The 22268-nt window shown below is 45.0% G+C and overlaps 1 protein-coding gene across 4 annotated transcripts in view; it reads right to left on the bottom strand.

Annotated features, from left to right (window-relative positions):
- grb14 (growth factor receptor-bound protein 14) overlaps positions 1-22268 on the bottom strand; it is a 170147-nt gene that overhangs the window by 38712 nt on the left and 109167 nt on the right. For all 4 annotated transcript variants that reach the window (XM_078228243.1, XM_078228242.1, XM_078228241.1 and 1 more), the window contains one exon: positions 21242-21379. In XM_078228243.1, coding sequence (XP_078084369.1) covers positions 21242-21379 — 138 coding nt within the window. The remainder of the gene's footprint in view (positions 1-21241; positions 21380-22268) is intronic.

Raw genomic sequence — 22268 nt, 5'->3', positions numbered from 1 at the left:
TGTGCCCCCTTGTAATTGGTACTTCCACCCTGGGAAAAAGCCTCTGACTATCCACCCTGTCTATGCCTCTCAATCAAATGTATAAAAGTAACTACCAATTGATTAGAAGGTAAAAAAGTACAAAAAAAATTAACACTGCACTATAAATCGTTATAGTGCTCAAATTTAGAATTAACAGCTCTCCTTGACATTTACAGAAGTTGTCACATTTGAAATCAAAGTTGAAAGGGTGGCATACTCTTGTGAAACTGAGGTATGCCACTCATAAACTCACGCTTTTGTGCTTAGGAATGTTTTGCAACTTTAAAAGCCTTGCACGCAAGAGCAATTATTCTTCAGCATTTTCCCCAGCAGTTTACATCTAATCCTCCAGAGATTTGAATCACTCGTAACTGCTCCTTTGAATATTTCTCATCATCAAAGATCTAACCGATGGCTATCCACTGGCCTCAACAATGGTCTCATGAGAATTTAATCTTTAATATTTAATAATTCCGTTGCCATGGCTGATGGTGCAAGATGATTCAAACTGGCAATCGATAATACTGGAGAGCACACTATACACATAACCTCACTGCTTAAGGCCTTGGGTCCATATCAAAACACGATGCATCATCACTTAGCATCAACATCAAACCAACTTTCTATTAAATAGTCCAATACACAGCTTTCAACAAATCATCTTTCAAAAAGATTATAATCAATGTTCTCAGTAAGATACAAGTAGATTACAGCATATTCAGTGTTTGAGCATTATCCATTGTGTAAATAAGTGAATAGGGAATGTATACATCGATAATTTGGTCTGACAGATCAGTTTCCCTCAAAATATTTTTTTCTTTTATTACTCATTCCAGTAGCCATTGCATAAATTTAGTATTGTTTAGAAGGAATAAAAGGGCATCAAATGCATAGGAACACCACCACCTGCAAGATCTCCTCCAAGCCACAGACATTCCTGACTTGGAAATCTTTCACCATTCCTTCACTGTCGCTGAGTCAAAATCCTGGAACACCCTTCCTAACAGCACTGTGGGTGTACCTGCACTAGATAGTCCAAGGAGGCAGTTCACACCACCTTCTCAAGGAGAACCAGGACTGGGGAACTAATGCTGGCCTAGCCAACGATGCCTACATTCTGTGAAAACATTTTTAAAAAAGGAATGAAGAAAGGGGAGGGAATATTTTTTAAATGCAGAAGGCTGTTTAGAATGCTATAACAGTAAAGGGTGGAGACAAAATTCAGAATAGGTTGTGAAGGAGGATATTCGATATTTAACAGGATATGGGGAAAAGGCACAAAATGGACCAAGTAGATAGCTTTTTGTGACAGTCGAGATAGGTAAAATGGCTTCAAAATGGCTTTGTGCTATAAATGAATAATTTTCAATTACTTTTAACCACCAGGATTCTACTTGTAGAGAAAACGGTTTCTGTTTAATGCATTCAGATTAGATGCAGATATTCCATTCAGTGTTTGAATTACTTTTATATTCTGCCAGACAAAACATGCAGTCAGCTTGTATTAGTCTACTTAAACTCACCATCATTTCTCAGCTACCAGCGCTGTGCTATTCATGATGATAAAACTGAGGCACACAGTTTGGTTCCATCAAAAACTTTGCTTAAAATCCCCTGTCCTGTACACACCAAAAGCTAAAGCCAATGATGCACAACCCTTAAGAGCTTTATCCCCACTATACAGTCAAAGGCATTTATTTTAACCTCATCAAGATTACCTGATGCCATCACTACCTAGCTTTCACTACTACGGATAGTCATTTTTACCTTTCATACCCCCACACTGGACTGTTGCAATGCTGTTCCCAGAGTCCATGCCATCCTATACACATTCCTACTGCCATGTAGGAATGGGGCACAGTGGTTAGCACTGCTGCCTCAGTGCCAGGGACCCGGGTTCGATTCCTGGTTTGGGTCACTGTCTGTTCTCCGTGACTGCGTGGGTTTTGTCCGGGTGCTCTAGTTTCCTCTCAGTCCAAAGATGTGTGGGTTAGGTGGATTGGCTATGCTAAATTGCCCCTTAGTGTCAGAGGGACCAGCTAGGATAAATGCATGGGGTTATAGGGATGGGCCTGGGTGGGATTGTGGTTGGTGCAGACTCAATGGGCCGCTTGGCCTCCTTTTGCACTGTAGGATTCTATGATTCTATGTTCCAATCTCTTGGTCACACTTTATCCGTGAGTGCCGCCGTACAGTCCTGTTCAGATAAACACCGCTGGATGGTACCGGGGGAAGGAGACCCCTTGTACTCCCCAACCCTAGGCACAGTACTGATCCGATCTGGTAACTCAGGAGGGTCTATGGGTCCAGCAGCACGGTGCTGTGTTGGAGTTGGAGGCCAGGAACCGGCCTGCCCTGGCAGAGTGGTGTACAGCGCATGAGGAGCCAGTGCAGCACTACGGCAGAATGTTGCTGCGTCACCCCGAAGTCTCCAGCGAACTGAGGACTGTCTTGTGCAAGCCACTCATTAGTGGCTTTGACACTGACGTAAATTCCCACAAGATTGAAAGTCTTGATGGGATATGAGCGGGTGGCTGTTTTAATGGGCATTTGAGAGATGCAAATGACATTAACGGCATCTGCCAATGGGAAGAGTAACCCTCCATTAACCCACCGCCATTGGGAGGATTGCAACAGGAACTTATGTCAGTGGTTGTCTGACTTTTTGGCTCCTGCCAGATTCACCACACACTCCCACCACCAAACCCACCACAGGCTGATTGGAAGAATTCCTCCCACAGTCTCAGAATAAGAGGTAGGTTATCTAGGACCGAAATGAGGTGGAATTTCTTCACTCAGAATATGGAATCTTCGATTCTTGTCAGCAGCAGGAAGCTTGACGGGTGGGGGATTTTAATTTGGCACGAGGCCAAAAATCAGTTTCCAAATGGCAGGATGAGCTTTAGCAATTATGTTCTCAGTACTTTAAAGGCAGGTTGGGCTTGCCGATGAATGATGTCAGAAAGCGCTCTTGCATGCATTAGCAAGTCATCAAAAGGCCACCACTTTGGGATAAACTCCTCCGGCAAATTAGGTTGTCCGCCAGCAAGAAATTAGAATGTTCACTTTTACAACTGCAAATATCTAGTGTGCACTTGACGAGATGGTTAATGGTGACTTGCCGCTACAGCGTTCCCTTCCAACCAATGCTGGAGACCAGGTACAGTGCAGACTGCATGGAGGATGACCAAGGAGGGGTTAGCAGGGGGGAAAAAAATGGGGCAGTGGCCAGGCAAAGGTGTAAAGTCAGTACAGCCTGTCCGTGTGTCCTATAAATATAGCACCTAGACCTATGTCCTGAGGGAGTGGCAGGGATGGCGACTTGTTGCCCGCCCCTACCACGAGATTTGCCATGCTCTGCATGGATGCTTAGGTAATGAGCTGACTAGTGCACAATCGCACGTAGTCAGCCGTCCAGCAACATCACAGATCTGCATGATCCAGAAGATGCTGTCAGTGATTCAATGCTTCTCCATACAGTGCACTGTTAAACATACCCCAGCTGGCACCAAATTAGAAAGCACTGAACTGACATGAACTAGCAGTTTTACACAGTCACACTGTAAAAACCCTCAAAAAGTCACAGCTTGTTGAATAAGGTGCAACTATGTTTTTAAATGGCATGTTAAGTTGGCATTTAGCACTGAAAAGCAGCTCTGACCACAAAAAACTAATTTTAGAAACATAGAAAAAACTACAGCACAAAACAGGCCCTTCGGCCCCACAAGTTGTGCCGAACATATCCCTACCTTTTAGGCCTTTTACATTAGCTCTGACAAATTTTATATTAGTTCTGACAAATTTCTCCAATTGATAAAAACATTTAACACACTTCTAATTTTTAAAAATTTATCTCAGTTTATACCTTAATACTATGTGTATGTCGCAAAGAGTTAGGACGGCACAGTGGCACTGATGCCTCAGTGCTGTGGACCTGGGTTCAATTTCAGCCTTGGATTACTATGTGTGTGGAGTTTGCACATTCTCCCTGTGTCTGCGTAGGTTTCCTCTGGGTGCTCTGGTTTCCTCCCACACTCCAAAGATATGCAGGTTCGGTGGATTGGCTATGCTAAATTGCCCCTTAGTGTCCCAAGATGTGTAGGTTAGGGGGATTAGTGGGGTAAATACGTGGGGTTACAGGGATAGGGCCTGGACGGGATGCTGTTGGAGTTGGTGCAGACTTGATGGGTCAAATGGCCCTCTTCTGCACTATTCGGCTATCTATATAATTTAGTTAAAAAGTGAAGGATTCTCAGGACATTTAACCTCCTGACTGAAGTAATTTCACAAACAACCAATGTGATTGGAGATTTGTTTCCTGCTTGATGACATCACTGTTGCTGGATGCCTGGAGATCTCCTTGACCCAGAGCCAGATTCAAATTAACATTGGGAAGGGAAAGTCCGTGCCGCAGAGATCACCAGGTCTTTCTGAAACAAAACCAGGAAGTGTTGGTAAAACTCAGCAGGTCTGGCAGCATCTGTGGAGAGAGAAAAACAGAGGGCGAAATTCTCCCAACTGCGACTAAGTCCTACACTAGGGATGGGGACGTGATGTGCTTCTTGCTGCAGATGCAAGCGGGAAACCATGACATAATGGTCTGACCCCAACCTCATTTGTTACACTTCTCCATTCTGAGTTCCAGAGGCAGCTGCCCCAGGCATTGTTCAGATGACTTCTGCATGTAATGTTGTTTCAGATGTGCTTTAGACAAGGATCAGTGCTGGGACCCCTATTATTTGTATATATAAATGATCCGGTGGAAAATGTGGGGGGTCTGATTATTAAGTTTGTGAATGACACGAAGATTGGTAGAGTTGGTGATAGTGCCAGGGATTGTCAGAGGCTATAACAGGATATAGATAAATCGGAGACTTGGTCACAAATGACAAATGGAGTTTAATCCGGACGAATGTGAGGTGATACATTTTGGAGGATCAAATTTAGGTGTGAATTATACTGTAAATGGCAGAACCCTTAGGAACACTAACATAGAGGAATCTGGGTGTGCAGGTCCACAGTTCCCTAAAAGTGGCAACACAGATGGCCAATGTGATTAAGAAAGCATATGGCATGCTTGCCTTCATCAGCAGGGGCACTGAGTACAGGAGTTGGGAAATAATGTTGCAGCTATATAAAACCTTGGTTAGGTTGCATTTGGAGTATTGCATGCAGTTCTGGTCACCACACTACCAGAAGGACATGGAAGCTTTGGAGAGAGTGCAAACAAGGTTCACCAGGATGTTGCCTGGTCTCGAGGGTGCTGGCTATGAGAAGAGGTTGAATAAACCAGAATTGTTTTCACTGGAAAGATGGAGCCTGAAAGGAGACCGGATAGAGGTCCACAAAATTACAAGAGACATAGGCAGGGTGGATAGAGAAAGGCTTTTCCCAAGGGTGGAAGTGTCAATTACAAGGGGGCACAGGAGGGGGAAAAAGTTTAAGGGAGATGTGTGGGGGATGTTTTTCATGCAGAGAGTGGTGGGTGCTTGGAACGCACTGCCAGAGGTGGTGGAAGCAGGCACATTAGCAACATCTAAGAGGCATCTGGATGGGTACACAAATAAGGAGGGAATAGAGGGATGCGGACCGAGTAAGGGCAGTAAGATTTTTTCTTTAGTTCAGTTAGTGCATCATGATCGGCACAGACTTGGAGTGCTGAAGGGCCTGTTCCTGTGCTATACTTTGTTCACCAGTGGCCGTAGCGTAGAATCAGATTGGTAGAAAGAATTTGGTTGAGCCTTCATCTGCATTCCATTAGCGGGATGCAAATCAGTTTCAAATCAGCTTCCAGCAGCCTTTCCAAGATGCCACAGCGGGCACCAGCAGAAGATCCTGTGGGAAATTCACGCCGACGTGAAACTGATGTTTGGACCTCCCCTGCCGGTAGGGTCTTCGGAGAATTCCGCCCAGAGATAATAAATAGTCTAATATGACTCATCTTGGACTCAAAACATGAACTCTTTCTCTCTCCACAGATGCTGCCAGACATGCTGAGTTTTTCTAGCACCTTCTACGTTTATTTCAGATCTCCAGCATCCACAATATTTTGCTTTGATACCAGATCTTTGTGGGCAGTTTTGTTTGAGATCAGCAGCAAGCACCTTTATGTCACAGCTGACCACAAAATCCAAAGGCATTGCTGTTCAAACAGCTGAGGACAGGAGTCGTAAAAACCCTTGGGATTTAGAGGACTTGAGGCTGAACATTTACCACTGGAGCAAGCTGAGAGGGGTGATTGAAAAGCAGCAGTGCTGGTAAGAGATTAATTGGATTAATTGAATTGTTTATTTATTTAATTAGTCAGCTAGTGTGTGTATTTTTTTGGCCTTTACTTTAACAGCAGTTTTTCCAAGTTTAAAGTGAAAACTAGAAGTGGGCAACAAAGGAGTCTGGGAAGGGTTTTTTAAGCGCGTGAAGTATAAAAGGTAGGCTGCAGTATACAGCGGGCAGCGTCGGGAGTGGGCAGTGTAGTGTGTGGGAAGCAGAGTGTGAGCTATAAGACTTTGGCTCACGGGGCTTAGGCAGAAAGGGCGAGTAGGGGTGAGTTTGAATTCATTTTTGCACTTTCTACCTGGTACTGGCAAGGTATCTAGAGGGGATGGGTGTGCAGGCAGTGCAATGTTCCTCTTGCACTATGTTTGAGGTGAGGGACGACGACAGTGTCCCTACTGATTACACCTGTGGGAAGTGCACCCATCTGCAGCTCCTCCAAAACCGTGTTAGGGAACTGGAGCTGGAGTTGGATGAACTTAGGATCATCAGGGACGCAGAGATGGCCATAGACACAAGCTTTAGGAATACAGTTACTCCGAGGATTGAAAACAGATGGGTGACGGTGAGAGGGGCTGGGAGGAAGCAGTCCGTGCAGGGATCCCCAGTGGTCGTTCCCCTTAGCAACAAGTATTCCGCTTTGGATACGGTTGAGGGGGATGACATACCAGTGGGGAGCCGCAGTGAGAGGATCTCCAGCACTGTGTCCGTCTCTGTGGCTCGGGAGGGAAAGGGGGAGAGCGGGAGGGCGATAGTTATTGGGGACTCGTTAGTTAGAGGGATAGATAGGAGGTTCTGTGGCAGCAAAAGAGACTCACGGATGGTATGTTGCCTACCGGATGCCAAGGTCCGTGATGTCTCAGACCGTGTTTTCCAGATTCTGAAGGGGGAGGGGAAACAGTCACAAGTCGTGGTGCACATTGGTACACATGACATAGGTAAGAGAAGGGACGGGGATTTAAAGCAGGAATTTCTGGAGCTGGGCTGGAAGCTGAGAGCCAAGACGAAACATGTGGTCATCTCTGGTACGTTGCCGGTACCACGTGATAGCGAGTTGAGGAACAGGGAGAGAGTGCAGTTAAATATGTGGTTGCAGGGATGGTGTAGGAGGGAGGGTTTCAGATACGTGGATAATTGGAACACGTTCTGGGGAAGGTGGGACCTGTACAAACAGGACGGGGTGCACCTGAACCAGAGGGGCACCAATATCCTCGGAGGGAAATTTGTTACGGCTCTTCAGGGGGGTTTAAACTAATTTGTCAGGGGAGTGGGAAAGGGAGTTGTAGTCCAGAAGTCAGTGAGGGTGGTGAGGCATTGGGGAAGGTATCAGGGTCAAGGGTGGGTACTGGTAGACAGGAAGGTGGGTTGAAGTGTGTCTACTTCAATGCAAGGAGCATCCGGAACAAGGTAGATGAACTTGGGGCGTGGATTGGTACTTGGGACTACGATGTTGTGGCCATTACGGAGACGTGGGTAGAACAAGGACAGGAATGGTTGTTGGACGTTCCGGGGTATAGATGTTTCACTAAGTGTAGGGAAGCTGGTAAAAGAGGTGGAGGAGTGGCATTGTTAATCAAGGATAGTTTAACGGCTGCGGAAAGGCACTTCATGGGGGATCTGCACACTGAGGTAATATGGGCTGAAGTTAGAAATAGGAAAGGAGCGGTCACGTTGCTAGGAGTTTACTATAGGCCCCCAAATAGTAATAGAGATGTGGAGGAAGAAATTGCTAAGCAGATTATGGATATGTGTGGGGGTCACAGGGTAGTTGTCATGGGGGACTTTAACTTTCCAAATATTGATTGGAACCTTTGTAGGTCAAATAGTTTGGATGGGGCAGTTTTTGTGCAGTGTGCGGGAGGGTTTCCTGACACAATATGTGGATGGGCCGACTAGAGGTGAGGCCACATTGGATTTGGTACTGGGAAATGAACCGGGCCAAGTGTTAGATTTGGTTGTGGGAGAGCAATTTGGAGATAGTGACCACAATTCGGTGTCTTTTGTTATTGCAATGGAGAGGGATAGGGCCGTACGGCAGGGCAAGGTTTACAATTGGGGGAGGGGTAATTATGATGCGATTAGGCAAGAATTAGGGGGCATAAGTTGGGAACAGAAACTGTCAGAGAAAGGAACTAATGAAAAGTGGAATTTTTTCAAGGAACAAATACTGGATGTCCTTGATAGGTATGTTCCTGTCAGGCAGGGAGGAAATGGCCGAGTGAGGGAACCATGGTTCACAAAAGAGGTGGAATGTCTTGTGAAAAGGAAGAGGGAAGCTTATGTAGGGATGAGGAAACAAGGTTCAGATGACTCGATTAAGGGTTACAAGTTAGCAAGGAATGAGCTGAAAAAGGGGCTTAGGAGAGCTAGGAGGGGACATGAGAAGTCCTTGGCGGGTCGGATCAAGGAAAACCCCAAGGCTTTTTACTCTTATGTGAGGAATAAAAGAATGACCAGGGTGAGGTTAGGGCCGGTCAAGGACAGTAGTGGGAACTTGTGTATGGAGTCAGTAGAGATAGGCGAGGTGATGAATGAATACTTTTCTTCAGTGTTCACCAAGGAGAGGGGCCATGTTTTTGAGGAAGAGAAGGTGTTACAGGCTAATAGGCTGGAGGAAATAGATGTTCGGAGGGAGGATGTCTTGGCAGTTTTGAATAAACTGAAGGTCGATAAGTCCCCTGGGCCTGATGAAATGTATCCTAGGATTCTTTGGGAGGCAAGGGATGAGATTGCAGAGCCTTTGGCGTTGATCTTTGGGTCCTCGCTGTCCACGGGGATGGTGCCAGAGGACTGGAGAATGGCGAATGTTGTTCCTCTGTTTAAGAAAGGGAATAGAAATGACCCTGGTAATTATAGACCGGTTAGTCTTACTTCGGTGGTTGGTAAATTGATGGAAAGGGTCCTTAGGGATGGGATTTACGACCATTTAGAAAGATGCGGATTAATCCGAGATAGTCAGCACGGATTCGTGAAGGGCAAGTCGTGCCTCACAAATTTGATAGAATTTTTTGAGGAGGTAACTAAGTGTGTTGATGAAGGTAGGGCAGTTGATGTCATATACATGGATTTTAGTAAGGCGTTTGATAAGGTCCCCCATGGTCGGCTTATGATGAAAGTGAGGAGGTGTGGGATAGAGGGAAAGTTGGCCGATTGGATAGGCAACTGGCTGTCTGACCGAAGACAGAGGGTGGTGGTCGATGGAAAATTTTCGGATTGGAGGCAGGTTGCTAGCGGTGTGCCGCAGGGATCAGTGCTGGGTCCTCTGCTCTTTGTGATTTTTATTAATGACTTAGAGGAGGGGGCTGAAGGGTGGATCAGTAAATTTGCTGATGACACCAAGATTGGTGGAGTAGTGGATGAGGTGGAGGGCTGTTGTAGGCTGCAAAGAGACATAGATAGGATGCAAAGCTGGGCTGAAAAATGGCAAATGGAGTTTAACCCTGATAAATGTGAGGTGATTCATTTTGGTAGGACAAATTTAAATGTGGATTACAGGGTCAAAGGTAGGGTTCTGAAGACTGTGGAGGAACAGAGAGATCTTGGGGTCCATATCCACAGATCTCTAAAGGTTGCCACTCAAGTGGATAGAGCTGTGAAGAAGGCCTGTAGTGTGTTAGCTTTTATTAACAGGGGGTTGGAGTTTAAGAGCCGTGGGGTTATGCTGCAACGTACAGGACCTTGGTGAGACCACATTTGGAATATTGTGTGCAGTTCTGGTCACCTCACTATAGGAAGGATGTGGAAGCGCTGGAAGGAGTGCAGAGGAGATTTACCAGGATGCTGCCTGGTTTGGAGGGTAGGTCATATGAGGAAAGGTTGAGGGAGCTAGGGCTATTCTCTCTGGAGCGGAGGAGGCTGAGGGGAGACTTAATAGAGGTGTATACAATGATGAAGGGGATAGATAGAGTGAACGTTCAATGACTATTTCCTCGGGTGGATGGAGCTATTACAAGGGGGCATAACTATAGGGTTCGTGGTGGGAGATACAGGACGGATATCAGAGGTAGGTTCTTTACGCAGAGAGTGGTTGGGGTGTGGAATGGACTGCCTGCAGTGATAGTGGAGTCAGACACTTTAGAAACATTTAAGCGGTTATTGGATAGGCACATGGAGCACACCAGGATGATAGGGAGTGGGATAGCTTGATCTTGGTTTCAGATAAAGCTCGGCACAACATCGTGGGCCGAAGGGCCTGTTCTGTGCTGTACTGTTCTATGTTCTATGTTCAAACTGCAAACTATTTTGCTCAAGCCCTGAATTTTTTTTCATTAGAAATTAGGTCATGCTTTCTCATTTGAAACAGCAGATACCATTTTAATACAAATTTACCTGGCTAGTTCCAAGAAGAACTTGAAAAAAAATATCTGCACTACATTTTGATTTTTACATGGCATATAGTGTGGTGCTAGATTGAAGTGATCAAATAGTTCAGCTTTTACAAGCAATAGCTACAATTGTTTTAATGTATAAAATACAGAGTCATATTTTGTAAATCTCAAATGAACACAGAACAAACAGCAGTTCATCTGTTTTTGTTCAGAAATGTGGCCAACCAGCAAAGCTAATCTTATTAACAGATTTGGAACAGAACCGTCTTGTTCCAAATGGTGGTGGGAGTCACTGATACAATCTTGGGTCATGCTGGAGCCTCTATTTATGCAACATCTTTTACACTCCAATTGGCTGGCTCAATTTGGCACAAAACAGGATCTGCCCAGTTTGGACCTTTTACTGTGATAGTGCAGGACTTCAATCCCAGAGAGGCAATGATTTTCAGGTTCCTTTCAGCTACACCCAAATTTCTTTCCTTTTGAAAAATGGTTTTAACTTTGACAATCCTGCAATAAAACCCTGTGTCAAATTATAAACCACTATTATCTAAAATCAAGTTATTAAATTCTGTTAATTGCTTGATGATCTGAAATGATTTAACAGACAGCATAATGGTTAGCACTGCTGCCTCTCAGCGCCAGGACCTGGGTTCAATTCCGACCTTGGGTGACTGTGTGTGTGTGTGTGGGGGGGGGGTGTGTGGGGGGGGGGGGGGGTGTGGGGGGGGGGGGGTGTGGGGGGGGGGGGGTGTGGGGGGGGGGGGGTGTGGGGGGGTGGGGGGGGGGGTGTGGGGGGGTGGGGGGGGGGGTGGTGGGGGGGGGGTGGTGGGGGGGGGGGTGGGGGGGGGGGGGGGTGTGGGGGGGGGGGTGTGGGGGGGGGGTGTGGGGGGGGGGTGTGGGGGGGGGGGTGTGGGGGGGTGGGGGGGGGGGGGGGTGGTGGGGGGGGTGGGGGGGGTGGGGGGGGTGGGGTGTCTACATGTTCTTCCCATGTCTGTGAGTTTCCTGTGGGTGCTCCAGTTTCCTCCCACAGTCCAAAAGGTGTGTAGGTTAGGTTGATTGGCCATGCTAAATTGTCCCTTAGTATCAGGGAGATTAGCCGGGTAAATACACGGGGTTACAGGGATTGGGCCGGGGTGGGATTGTTTTGGGTGCAGGCTAGATGGGCCGAATAGCCTCCTCCTGCATTGTAGGGACTCTATGATTCTATCCACTTCAAAAATAAAAATGGTGATTTTGTGACACAGAATTAGCCACACAATCCTGGCACCTCTGGGACTTGAATTTAATAACTACTAATCTGCTGTAACCAAAGAACTGCATTATAATTTTTTTCAAAAGAAAATCCATTTTGTGGTGTCAGGGTGTGGACACTAGTAATAAGCAAAGATATGGATGACAGCAGCATTACCACTTACCATTAACAGCATGTGGCTAACAGTGGAGCCTGCTATTGATAATATGCAGCCAATGATAACATGTACAGCTTCCAAACCTACTATCTTAACTACTAAGGGGGATAGATAGAGTGGACGTTCAGAGACTATTTCCTCGGGTGGATGTAGCTGTTACTAGGCAGGCATAACTATAGGGTTCGTGGTGGAAGATATAGGAGGGATGTACGGGGTAGGTTCTTTACTCAGAGTGGTTGGGGTGTGGAATGGACTGTCTGCTGTGATAGTGGAGTCAGACACTTTAGGAACTTTCAAGCAGTTATTGGATAGGCACATGGAGCACACTAGAATGATAGGGGGGTGGGATAGCTTGATCTTGGTTTCGGCAAAGGTTTGGCACAACATCGTGGGCCGAAGGGCCTGTACTGTGCTGTACTGTTCTATGTACTAAGCTGGTATAGCGACAACACTGGCATCAAGCTGACAATGTGGAAAACTGTCCAGGAATGTTCTGCCCACAAAAAGTGGAACAAATCTGATCTGACCAATTACCACTCCATCACTCTACTCTCAATCAAAGTGATGGAAGGTGTCATCAACAGTGCTACCAAGTGACACTTACAGCAAAAATCTGCTCACCAAAGCTCAGTTGGGGTTCCACCAGGGCCGCTTAGCTCTGGACCTTAGTCCAAACATGGACAAAGTAATGGAATTCCATAGGTGTCGAGAGTGACTGCCCTCAACATCAACGCAGCATTTGGTCGATTGGGGCATCCATAGGCTCTGCCAAAATTCAAGCCAATGGGAATCAACCACTTGAGTGGTTGGAGTCATACCCAGCACAAAGGAAGATGGTTGTGATTGCTGGAGGTTGATCATTTTGGGCCTAGGATATAGCTACAGGAGTTCCTCTGTAGTGCCTGGGAAGAATCATCTTAAACGTCACCATCACAAGGTCAGAAATGAACATGTTTTCCGATGATTGCAGTGTGCAGTACGAACTGCGACTCAAATATTGAACCAGTTCATATCCATATGCAGCAAGAGCTAGACAACATTCAGGCATGGGCGTGTCATAGGGCGTGGAATGCCCTGCCTGCAACAGTAGTGGACTCACCAACATTAAGGGCATTTAAATGGTCATTGGATAAACATATGGATGATATTGGAATAGTGTAGGTTAGATGGGCTTTAGATTGGTTTCACTGGTCGGCGCAACATCGAGGGCCGAAGGGCCTGTGCTGCGCTGTAATGTTCTATGTTCTATGTGTTTTTAAGTGGCATGTAACATACATGCCATACAAGTGGCAGGCAATGACCATCTCCAATAAGAGGGAACCTAACCATTTTCCCTTGATATTCAAATGGGAAATCACCCACCATCAACATCCTGGGGATTAACACTGGTCAGACACTTAAGACCAGCCATATAAATGCTGTGGCTACAAGAACAGGTCAGAGGCTGGGAATTCTGCCTCATTCGCCTCTCACTGCACAAAACTCATGGTTATGGTGGTGGTTTCAGATCCAAATTCCATCTCCAGCAGCCACTGACTGGCCTATTGGTTCTGACTCTCTGAAAGGGTTGCCAATCACTTGAGAATGAGGCCATGCACGTGGAAGAAGAGAGAAATGGCAACACTCATGGCCTGGATGGTCTCCTCCACTGTTCAAGCCAGGGTGCACGTTCCCTCTGGAATCTCCACCTGATCTTCACGCACCTCATGCTGTACATCCAGCATCTGCCACCTTACAGATAACTCCAGAAGGTCAGCAGCCTGCAGCTCACTTTGTGCCTCTCCTCCTACTGTCCTCGGAGTGTCAGTGGCCTTGCCTGTCTCAGCAGCTGCTCAAGCGAGTGTAGTGTTCTCAACAAATTGGTGACCCCAAATTGAAGAGTGAATAAATAAGCACTGACATGAGTGTATCTGTGTTGGTGGAAGGTGTGAGCAATGAGGTGGCAGTGCACCCTGTGATGACCCCTCCTCAGAAGTGGACGACTGTACCCTGAAGACAGACCATAAGACATGGGAACAGAAGTAGGTCGTGAGGTCCATCATGTCTGCTCTGCCATTCACTGATATCATGGCTAATTTGATATAATCCTCAACTCCACTTTCTTGCTTTATCCGCATAACCCTGGATTCCCTTACTGATTAAAAATCTGTCCATCTTGAATACGCTTAATGACCCAGCCTCGACAGCTTTCTGTGGCATGAATTCCAGATTCACCACCCTACTGAGAGAAGAAATTCCGCCTCATCTCTTTTTTTTGAAAAAGGCGACCCCTCATTCTGAGATCATGCCCCCTGGTCCTAGAACCTCCCACAAGAGGAAACATCCTAACAGCATCTATCCTGTCAAGCCCCTGAGAATCCTATGTGTCTCAATAAGGTTGCCTTTCATTCTTCCAAACTCCAATGAGTACAGGCCCAACCGACTTAATCTCTCCTCATAAGAAAACTCCTCCATACCCGGGATCAGCCTAATGAACCTTCTGTGGACTGCCTCCAAGGCCAGAATTTCTTTCCTTAGTTAAGGGCACCAACACTGTTCCAGGTGTGGTTTAACCAGTGCCTTGTATAATTTTAGTAAGGCTTCACTATATTTATACTCCATTCACTTTGGAATAAAGGCCAACATTCCATCCGTTTTCCCCATTACCTGCTAAATTTGTAATGCTAGCTTTGTGATTTATGCACGAGGACCCCCAAATCCCTCTGTGCTGCAGCTTTCCTCCATTTATAAATTACACAGCTCCTTTATTCTTCCGTCCAAAGTGCATTACTTTACATTTTCCTACATTATATTCCATTCGCCAAGTTTTGTCCCCTCACCTAATTTGTATATACCTCTCCATAGATTCCGTCATCCTCACCACTTGCCTTCACTCCTATTTTTGTGTCATCCACAAACGTGGCAATGGTACATTCACTGTCCTCATCCAAGTCATTAATATATATTGTTAATAATTGTGGCCGCAGCATGGATCCCTGTGACACTCCACTAGTTACAGATTGCCACTCTGAAAATGCATTCTTTTTTCAACTCTGTTTTCTATCAGTTAGCTAACTCTTTATGCTAATATATTACTCCCAACACCATGGGCTCTTATGCAGTACCCTATCGAAAGCTTTTTTCAAATCCAAGAATATTTTTGTGATGAAACACTGCCTTTAAGAAATGTATTTGTGTAATGTTTCTTATGCAGGATTTGTTTTAGCAGTCAGTTCTATTAACTGGTGCCGCTTTGTCTTTATCCAGCAGCTCCTGCAGCAGCATAATTGATCTTAAATGCTGGAATGCTTGTTTTCATCTGAGCTAATGCAATGTTATTTTCATGTTTTCCCCTGGGGTTCTTTCACAGTTGGGCTTGATTAGGGCAATAGACAGGAAAAGTCATGTGACTGGGTAGGACTAGTCTTACACAGAGAAATAAGCTCAGTTGCTATGTCTCCTTCTGTCTTTGGTTTTGGAGACTGGGATCTGCCAGGAACTAATTCCTTTATCTCTGGAGGTTGCTGTATCGGAGTCAGAAGATAGGTGTCTTTCTGTATCTGTCTAGAGGGGTTAAAAGGCTGGAAACATAGCACTCATGAGCATATCTGCTTTTTGTGCTATCTGATTTTGAAGGAGGATGTATGCCTTTCGGGATATTGCTTACATTGGAACTATAGAGATAGCCAGCTGTTAAGAACTATACCTTGTCATGTATTTCAATTGATAAAAGTTATGCTAATTCTTTTTGCCATATTTTAGTTGTTAAATGAAGTTTATTTTAATAAAAGCTTCCTAGTGGGTCAATCGAATCAAACCTGGAGCGAAACATCTTATGCTCACCCCAATTCCAAAATCAAAAAAAGTTGGGGTCTGGACTATAAAGTATCTTGAAGCTTCTGATTTGGTCGCAACAACATCTACTGGTTCCTCTTTACCACCTCAAATAATTCTCAAATTTGTCAGGCATGATTTCCCCCTCATGAAACCACGCTGACTCTGCTTAATTATGTTATGCATTTCTAAATGCTGTGCTATAACATCCTTTATAATGGACTCTTAATATTTTCCCAATGACAGCGTTAAGTTGACTGGCCTGTTTTTGTTTTTTGACTCCTTTTTGAGTAAAAGGTGTTACATTGGCAGTTTTCCAATCCTCAGACTTTTCCAGAATTTAAGGATTCTTGGAAGATTACTACCATTGCATCCACTATCTCTGTAGCTACATCTGTTAATATCCTGGGATGCAATCCATCAGGTCCAGGGGATTTATCAGCCTTTAGCCCCATTAGTTTCCCTAGGTGATGGTTATTGTATTTATTTCCTTCCCTCCTCTCTTCCCCACCCCCCCTTTTGCCCTTTGATTATTTCGTATTTTTGGAACATGATTAGTGTCTTCCACTGTACAGACTGATGCAAAGTATTTGTTTAACTCCTCTGTCACTTCCCGATTCCCCATTATTATTACCCCAATCTCATTCCCTCAGGGGTCAATGTTTGCTTTGGCCCCTCTTCATTTTACTATATTTAAAGAAGCGCTTGCTGTCCATTTTTATATTACCTGTTAGTTTACCCTCATCCTTTATCTTCTCCCTTTTTATTCTTATTTTGGTCATCTTTTGTTGGTTTTTAAAACTTTCCCAATCCACTGGCTTACCACTAATCTTTGCCACATCATGTTTTTTCTTTCAGTTTAACACTATCCTTAACTTCCATGGTTAATTTATTCCCTTCCTAGAATCCTTCTTTCTCACTGGGATATATCTTTGTTGTGAGTCATGAACTATCTTCAGGAACATCTGCCATTGCGGAACAACCGTCTTTCCTGCTAAATTCCTTTCTCAGTCCACTCCATTCAACTTTGCCTTCATTCCTGTATAATTACCCTTATTTGACTGTAGCACAGTTGTTTCTGACCCAAGTTTCTCACTCTCAAGCTGAATGTTAAATTCTACCATGGTCACTGCTTCCTAGGGGATCTTTACTCATTGTTTATTGAACCTGCCTGCTCATTACACATTACCAAATCCAAAGTAGTCTGATCCCTGAATGGATCCACAATTTATTCTAGAAAACTGTCCCAAATACACTCTTAGAAATTCTTCCTCATGGCTACCTCTGCTCATTTGATTATCCCAGCCTTCATGAAGATTAAAATATTGCCTGTTTTACATGCCCTTATCCGCCCCTGGTTTATTGTCCGTCCTGCTACTGTTAGGGGCCTATAGGTTATTCCCACAATTATCTCGTTATTTCTTACCTTCACCCATATGGATTCGACATCTTCCGAACCAACATCATTTACTGCAATCGTACTTATTCCATCTCATCCTAACAAAGCTATCCCACCAATCTTTCTATCCTGCCTGTCCTCACGAAAAGTCACATACCCCTGAATATTTAGTTCCCAGTTTTGATCTCCTTGTAACCATGTCTCTGTAATGGCTTTATCATACTCATTAACCTCAATTTGATTAACAGCAACTCTGTTCTTGAGGCTGACCTGAGAAAACAGAAAGATCAAAAGGGTTTTGTCCTCCTGAATATGTGCCTCCAGAGACAGCTGGCATTCAGATTAATGCATGCATAGTGGATGATCCAGTGGATGTGCCATCCCTGGCGTTTGGTCAAAGCTCCCTTTGTACCCGTCCTGAGGCTTCTCACCCTCTTGCACCCACACTCCTGCCTCAAGTTCCTCAATGGAGCATCTGCCATGTTGCACTGCCAATCCTCTTTAGTGGGAATGATGATGGCCTGAAATGGCACACTGCCAGTTTAGTTACTTTCTTTGGCATTGTGGGCTCTCTGTTCCTGCAGGAACAAAGGTGAACAATGTTAGTTGTCGAACAATGACAGGTACAATGTCGAGCGGCTGGCAATCCAGCTGTTAATTTTGGGGGTGCTGGTCTATGGTCACTCTGATGTGACCTTCCAAGGGTCACCAATGAATCTATTCCTCTTCCAAATGATACTGCAGCCTGACTCCATTGCCACTGACCAGGTGGGGTTTGTCTTCCCCAATGAGCACACCTTCAGACATTGCCATTTCTAAAACCCTAATGGATTGAGGAATGGTATGGGATACTCCCTTTGGAGAACAAATTTCATTCTTGCACTTGTGACACTACAGCATGGTTCTCTGGACATCTCAATAGCTTGCTTTGTTAGTTAAGGAAGTCTTCTCCTCCTGTCCCTGGGAAAAGAGGACCTCTGCCTTTCCGGAGGAGTCATGATGTGGAGATGCCGGCGTTGGACTGGGGTAAGCACAGTAAGAAGTCTAACAACACCAGGTTAAAGTCCAACAGGTCTCCCTCCACCCACATTGTCTGTGCATTTAAGACCTGGCTGGCTGTAGAGATTTGCATTCTAATCAGTATTCTGTAATTTGATTTCTGTGTCTGTGCCCTGTTTGAGAACAGAGACCACTCCATCTGACGAAGGAGCATTGCTCCGAAAGCTTATGGTATTTGCTACCAAATAAACCTGTTGGACTTTAACCTGGTGTTGTGAGACTTCTTACTGTGCTTTCCGGAGGAGTCCAGAGGAGAACTTGCAAGGAATCATCACTGAATCATGGGGCCATCTGAGATCTTCTTTCTGTCATGCGCAAAACAAACACCTTCTTCCTTCAGCCTTAAGAACACCTGCTTCGACCAGCAGGGCTGAACAGAGTTCTGTGACTCCAGTGCAGGCAGCAGCCAGATTCAAAGAGTGCCAGCGGCCAATGAAACAGGGCTCCAGCACCCAGAGGTGCAATCGCTGCCTCACTGTCGGAGTTCCTTGCGAGACTGATTACCCCCACCCTCTCCCACCAACAGTTAATTAGACAACCAGCACAAGATAACATTCCATTAGGGATCAAATTGTAAGTGCCAGCGGCACCTGGTCCAATGATGAGACATCAGAAAATTCCAGCTATAGGGTTATTATAACACAGCAGGCTCTCTGTACAGCAATCCAGTCAGTCCCAGTCCCCTGCAAGTTTATTTGCTCACATCCATCCACTCTCCTTTCAAAAATCGGTCACCATCATTGCTTCCACCACCTTCACAGATGGAGAGTTCCAGATAATTACCACATATTGCGTTAAAAAAAATTCTTCCTCACATTCCACCTGCCTCTTTTTCTCAAAACTTAAACTCAGTCTCCACTTGTCCTTGTACTACGTGCTAATGGGAACAGCTTTTCTTTGTCCACTTTATCTAAACCTGACATGATGTGTACACCGACATCAAATCTCCCCACAATGCTGGAAAACTGCATCCAAAAAATTGACCTGGTTTCCCTTACAACGTGAACATGTTAAATATTTACATTCCAGAACCATGAAAAGTCAACAGAAAGGGTCTTGCAACAACTAATAACAGCCCTTGGAGTTGGGAATAAGCCAGTGAGAAGTCAAAATTTTACAGGTTGTAATTCAAAAATGTATATTGAAACATCAGATGTAGAGGAAAAGTCAGTCTGCTTAAAAATGCACTAGAAATAAAATGGCGCGAAAACAATGAAGCTGGAAAGGGAGTAGATAAAGTGGATGAGCAGTAGCAAACAAAAGTTACGTCTGCTTACTATTACAATAGCAAAGCTGTTACTAACATCTACATAACTCTGCTATTACAATTATGCTTGTTTTGGGATTAATGTGCATGAGGACAAGTTCAGGACAGTGGCCAGGTAATAAATCCTGAAATTCCCAAAAGAGGCTGGCAGTCTAAGAGTTAAAAATTACATTGGTTATAATTTTTGGCCCACAACTTCTGGTGGAGTGGCAAATGAGTCCGATTACCACACGACTCATAGCTCCTTACCTGGAAAACCAGCCATTCCTATCTCACCTGGACCTTCTGATTCAGGGCACGTGAGATCTGCGTACCACAGGAACTTCTCACAGCCTTCTGTCTAGGCCTGCAGCGTCAGAGGTATAGAGGACATGCCCTTCTTTTACGGCACTGGCTGCCATAAAGCAAGTTTAAAGGTCCAATCACATTGAGCAACCATAGAACATTACAGCGCAGTGCAGGCCCTTCGGCCCTCGATGTTGCGCCGACCAGTGAAACCAATCTAAAGCCCCTCTAATCTACACTATTCCAATATCATCCACATGTTTATCCAATAACCATTTGAATGCTCTTAATGTTGACGAGTCCACTACTGCTGCAGGCAGGGCATTCCATGCCCTTACTACTCTCTGAGTAAAGAACCTACCTCTAACATCTGTCCTATATCTCTCACCCCTCAATTTAAAGCTATGTCCCCTCGTGTTAGCCATCACCATCCGAGGAAAAAGGCTCTCACTATCCACCCTATCTAATCCTCTGATCAACTTGTATGCCTCTATTAAGTCACCTCTTAACCACCTTCTCTCTAACGAAAACAACCTCAAGTCCCTCAGCCTTACCTCATGCGATCTTCCCACCATACCAGGCAACATCCTGGTAAATCTCCTCTGCGCCCTTTCCAATGCTTCCACATCTTTCCTATAATACAATACGCAATACTCCAAGTGCGGCCGCACCAGAGTTTTGTACAGTTGCAGCATGACCTCCTGGCTCCGAAACTCAATCCCTCTACCAATAAAAGTTAACACACCGTACGCCTTCTTAACAACCCTATTAACCTGGGTGCCAACTTTCAGGGATCTATGCACATGAACACCCAGATCCCTCTGTTCATCCACACTACCAAGTATCTTACCATTAGCCCAGTACTCTGTATTCCTGTTACTCCTTCCAAAGTGAATCACCTCACACTTTTCCGCATTAAACTCCATTTGCCACCTCTCAGCCCAGCTCTGCAGGTTATCTATGTCCCTCTGTAACCTGCCACTTCCCTCCGCACTGTCTACAACTCCACCGACTTTAGTGTCATGCGCAAATTTACTAATCCATCCTTCTATGCCCTCATCCAGGTCATTAATAAAAATGACAAACAGCAGTGGCCCCAAAACAAACCAGGGAGAAGATAAGTGGGCAGGGTGGTGGGGTGTAGTCAAAGGGTGGGGAAGAGCAGTCAGCAGGGGATTGGAGTTGCCTGCAATCCTGAGAACCTTCTGGGGGAAGGGGAGGGTTGGTGTGCTTTGGTGTACCCCCGAGGTACACTGCCCTGGCGCCTTAGAAGTTATGGGTCTTGTTTCATCAGTATCTAGTCTCCATATAATAAATTATGACTAATAAAAATTGTGCAAACATTTTTTAAAAACCTGCTATCAGTCGAACAATGACACTTTACCTTAGATGTGCCTTTCGTAGAAAAGTATAACCCAGATCTTCTCAAGACAAAGTAACATTTCTTCCATGTCTTCCTTCCCTGCTCTCTGGCATGAAGGTAGCCATGAATCTCAGGACACATGCTTGAATTCAGGAAATTCTAAAAACACAAATTTCAACATTTAAGGTTGAGGCAAAGAAAGAAGATTAACATAAAATTTTACTTATCCCCTCTAATTTAATCATCTTGACGTGTTGAGCCTTGGGGTCACCAGTACATAGTCTCTCAAAATTACACTGCATAACAATGGTTGAACTGGGACATTGCTCCAAGTCAATTACTGCCACTTCAAAAAAAAAACCCAATTATATCGATGCATCCACCACCACTTTACTTTTTTCCTCCTGGCCCTTCCAAGTCTTTCTCTCTGTATCCCAATAATGCAGCCTTTCATTTCTCTTCTCTCCAGTACTTTCTGCCCTCCACTCAAACTTCCCATCCCTACCCTATACAATCAGAATTTCTGTCTTCTTACCAAGTAGTTCCTGCTAGCATAGGATTCAATTTCCCTTGATCAAAGACCAGCCTCTGTTTTGCGGATATCTGAGGCACCAGTTATTCTTTACTTATGAGCAGTAATGCCAAATTTCCACAATGCTCTCCGAATAACTTATCCACGCGGGACATCCACTGAGGGTTCATCTCAGCAACCTCTTTCCCATCGCAACAGGCACATTTATTGGGGTCTAATCTCACTAACATCCATCCAGCGACACTCAAATACAAAAAGGGTGGCCCCTAGTCACAAAATCACATAATTCTCCCAATTATCTAATTCCTCCTCAATTTATAGAACATAGAACAGTACAGCACAGAACAGGCCCTTCGGCCCACGATGTTGTGCTGAGCTTTATCTGAAACCAAGATCAAGCTATCCCACTCCCTATCATCCTGATGTGCTCCATGTGCCTATCCAATAACCGCTTAAATGTTCCTAAAGTGTCTGACTCCACTATCACTGCAGGCAGTCTATTCCACACCCCAACCA

The sequence above is a fragment of the Mustelus asterias genome, chromosome 14 (assembly GCF_964213995.1).
Source record: "Mustelus asterias chromosome 14, sMusAst1.hap1.1, whole genome shotgun sequence".
Taxonomy (NCBI): domain Eukaryota; kingdom Metazoa; phylum Chordata; class Chondrichthyes; order Carcharhiniformes; family Triakidae; genus Mustelus; species Mustelus asterias.
Note: the sequence above shows the minus strand (reverse complement) of the source record. Positions and strands in the feature narration are given on the sequence as shown.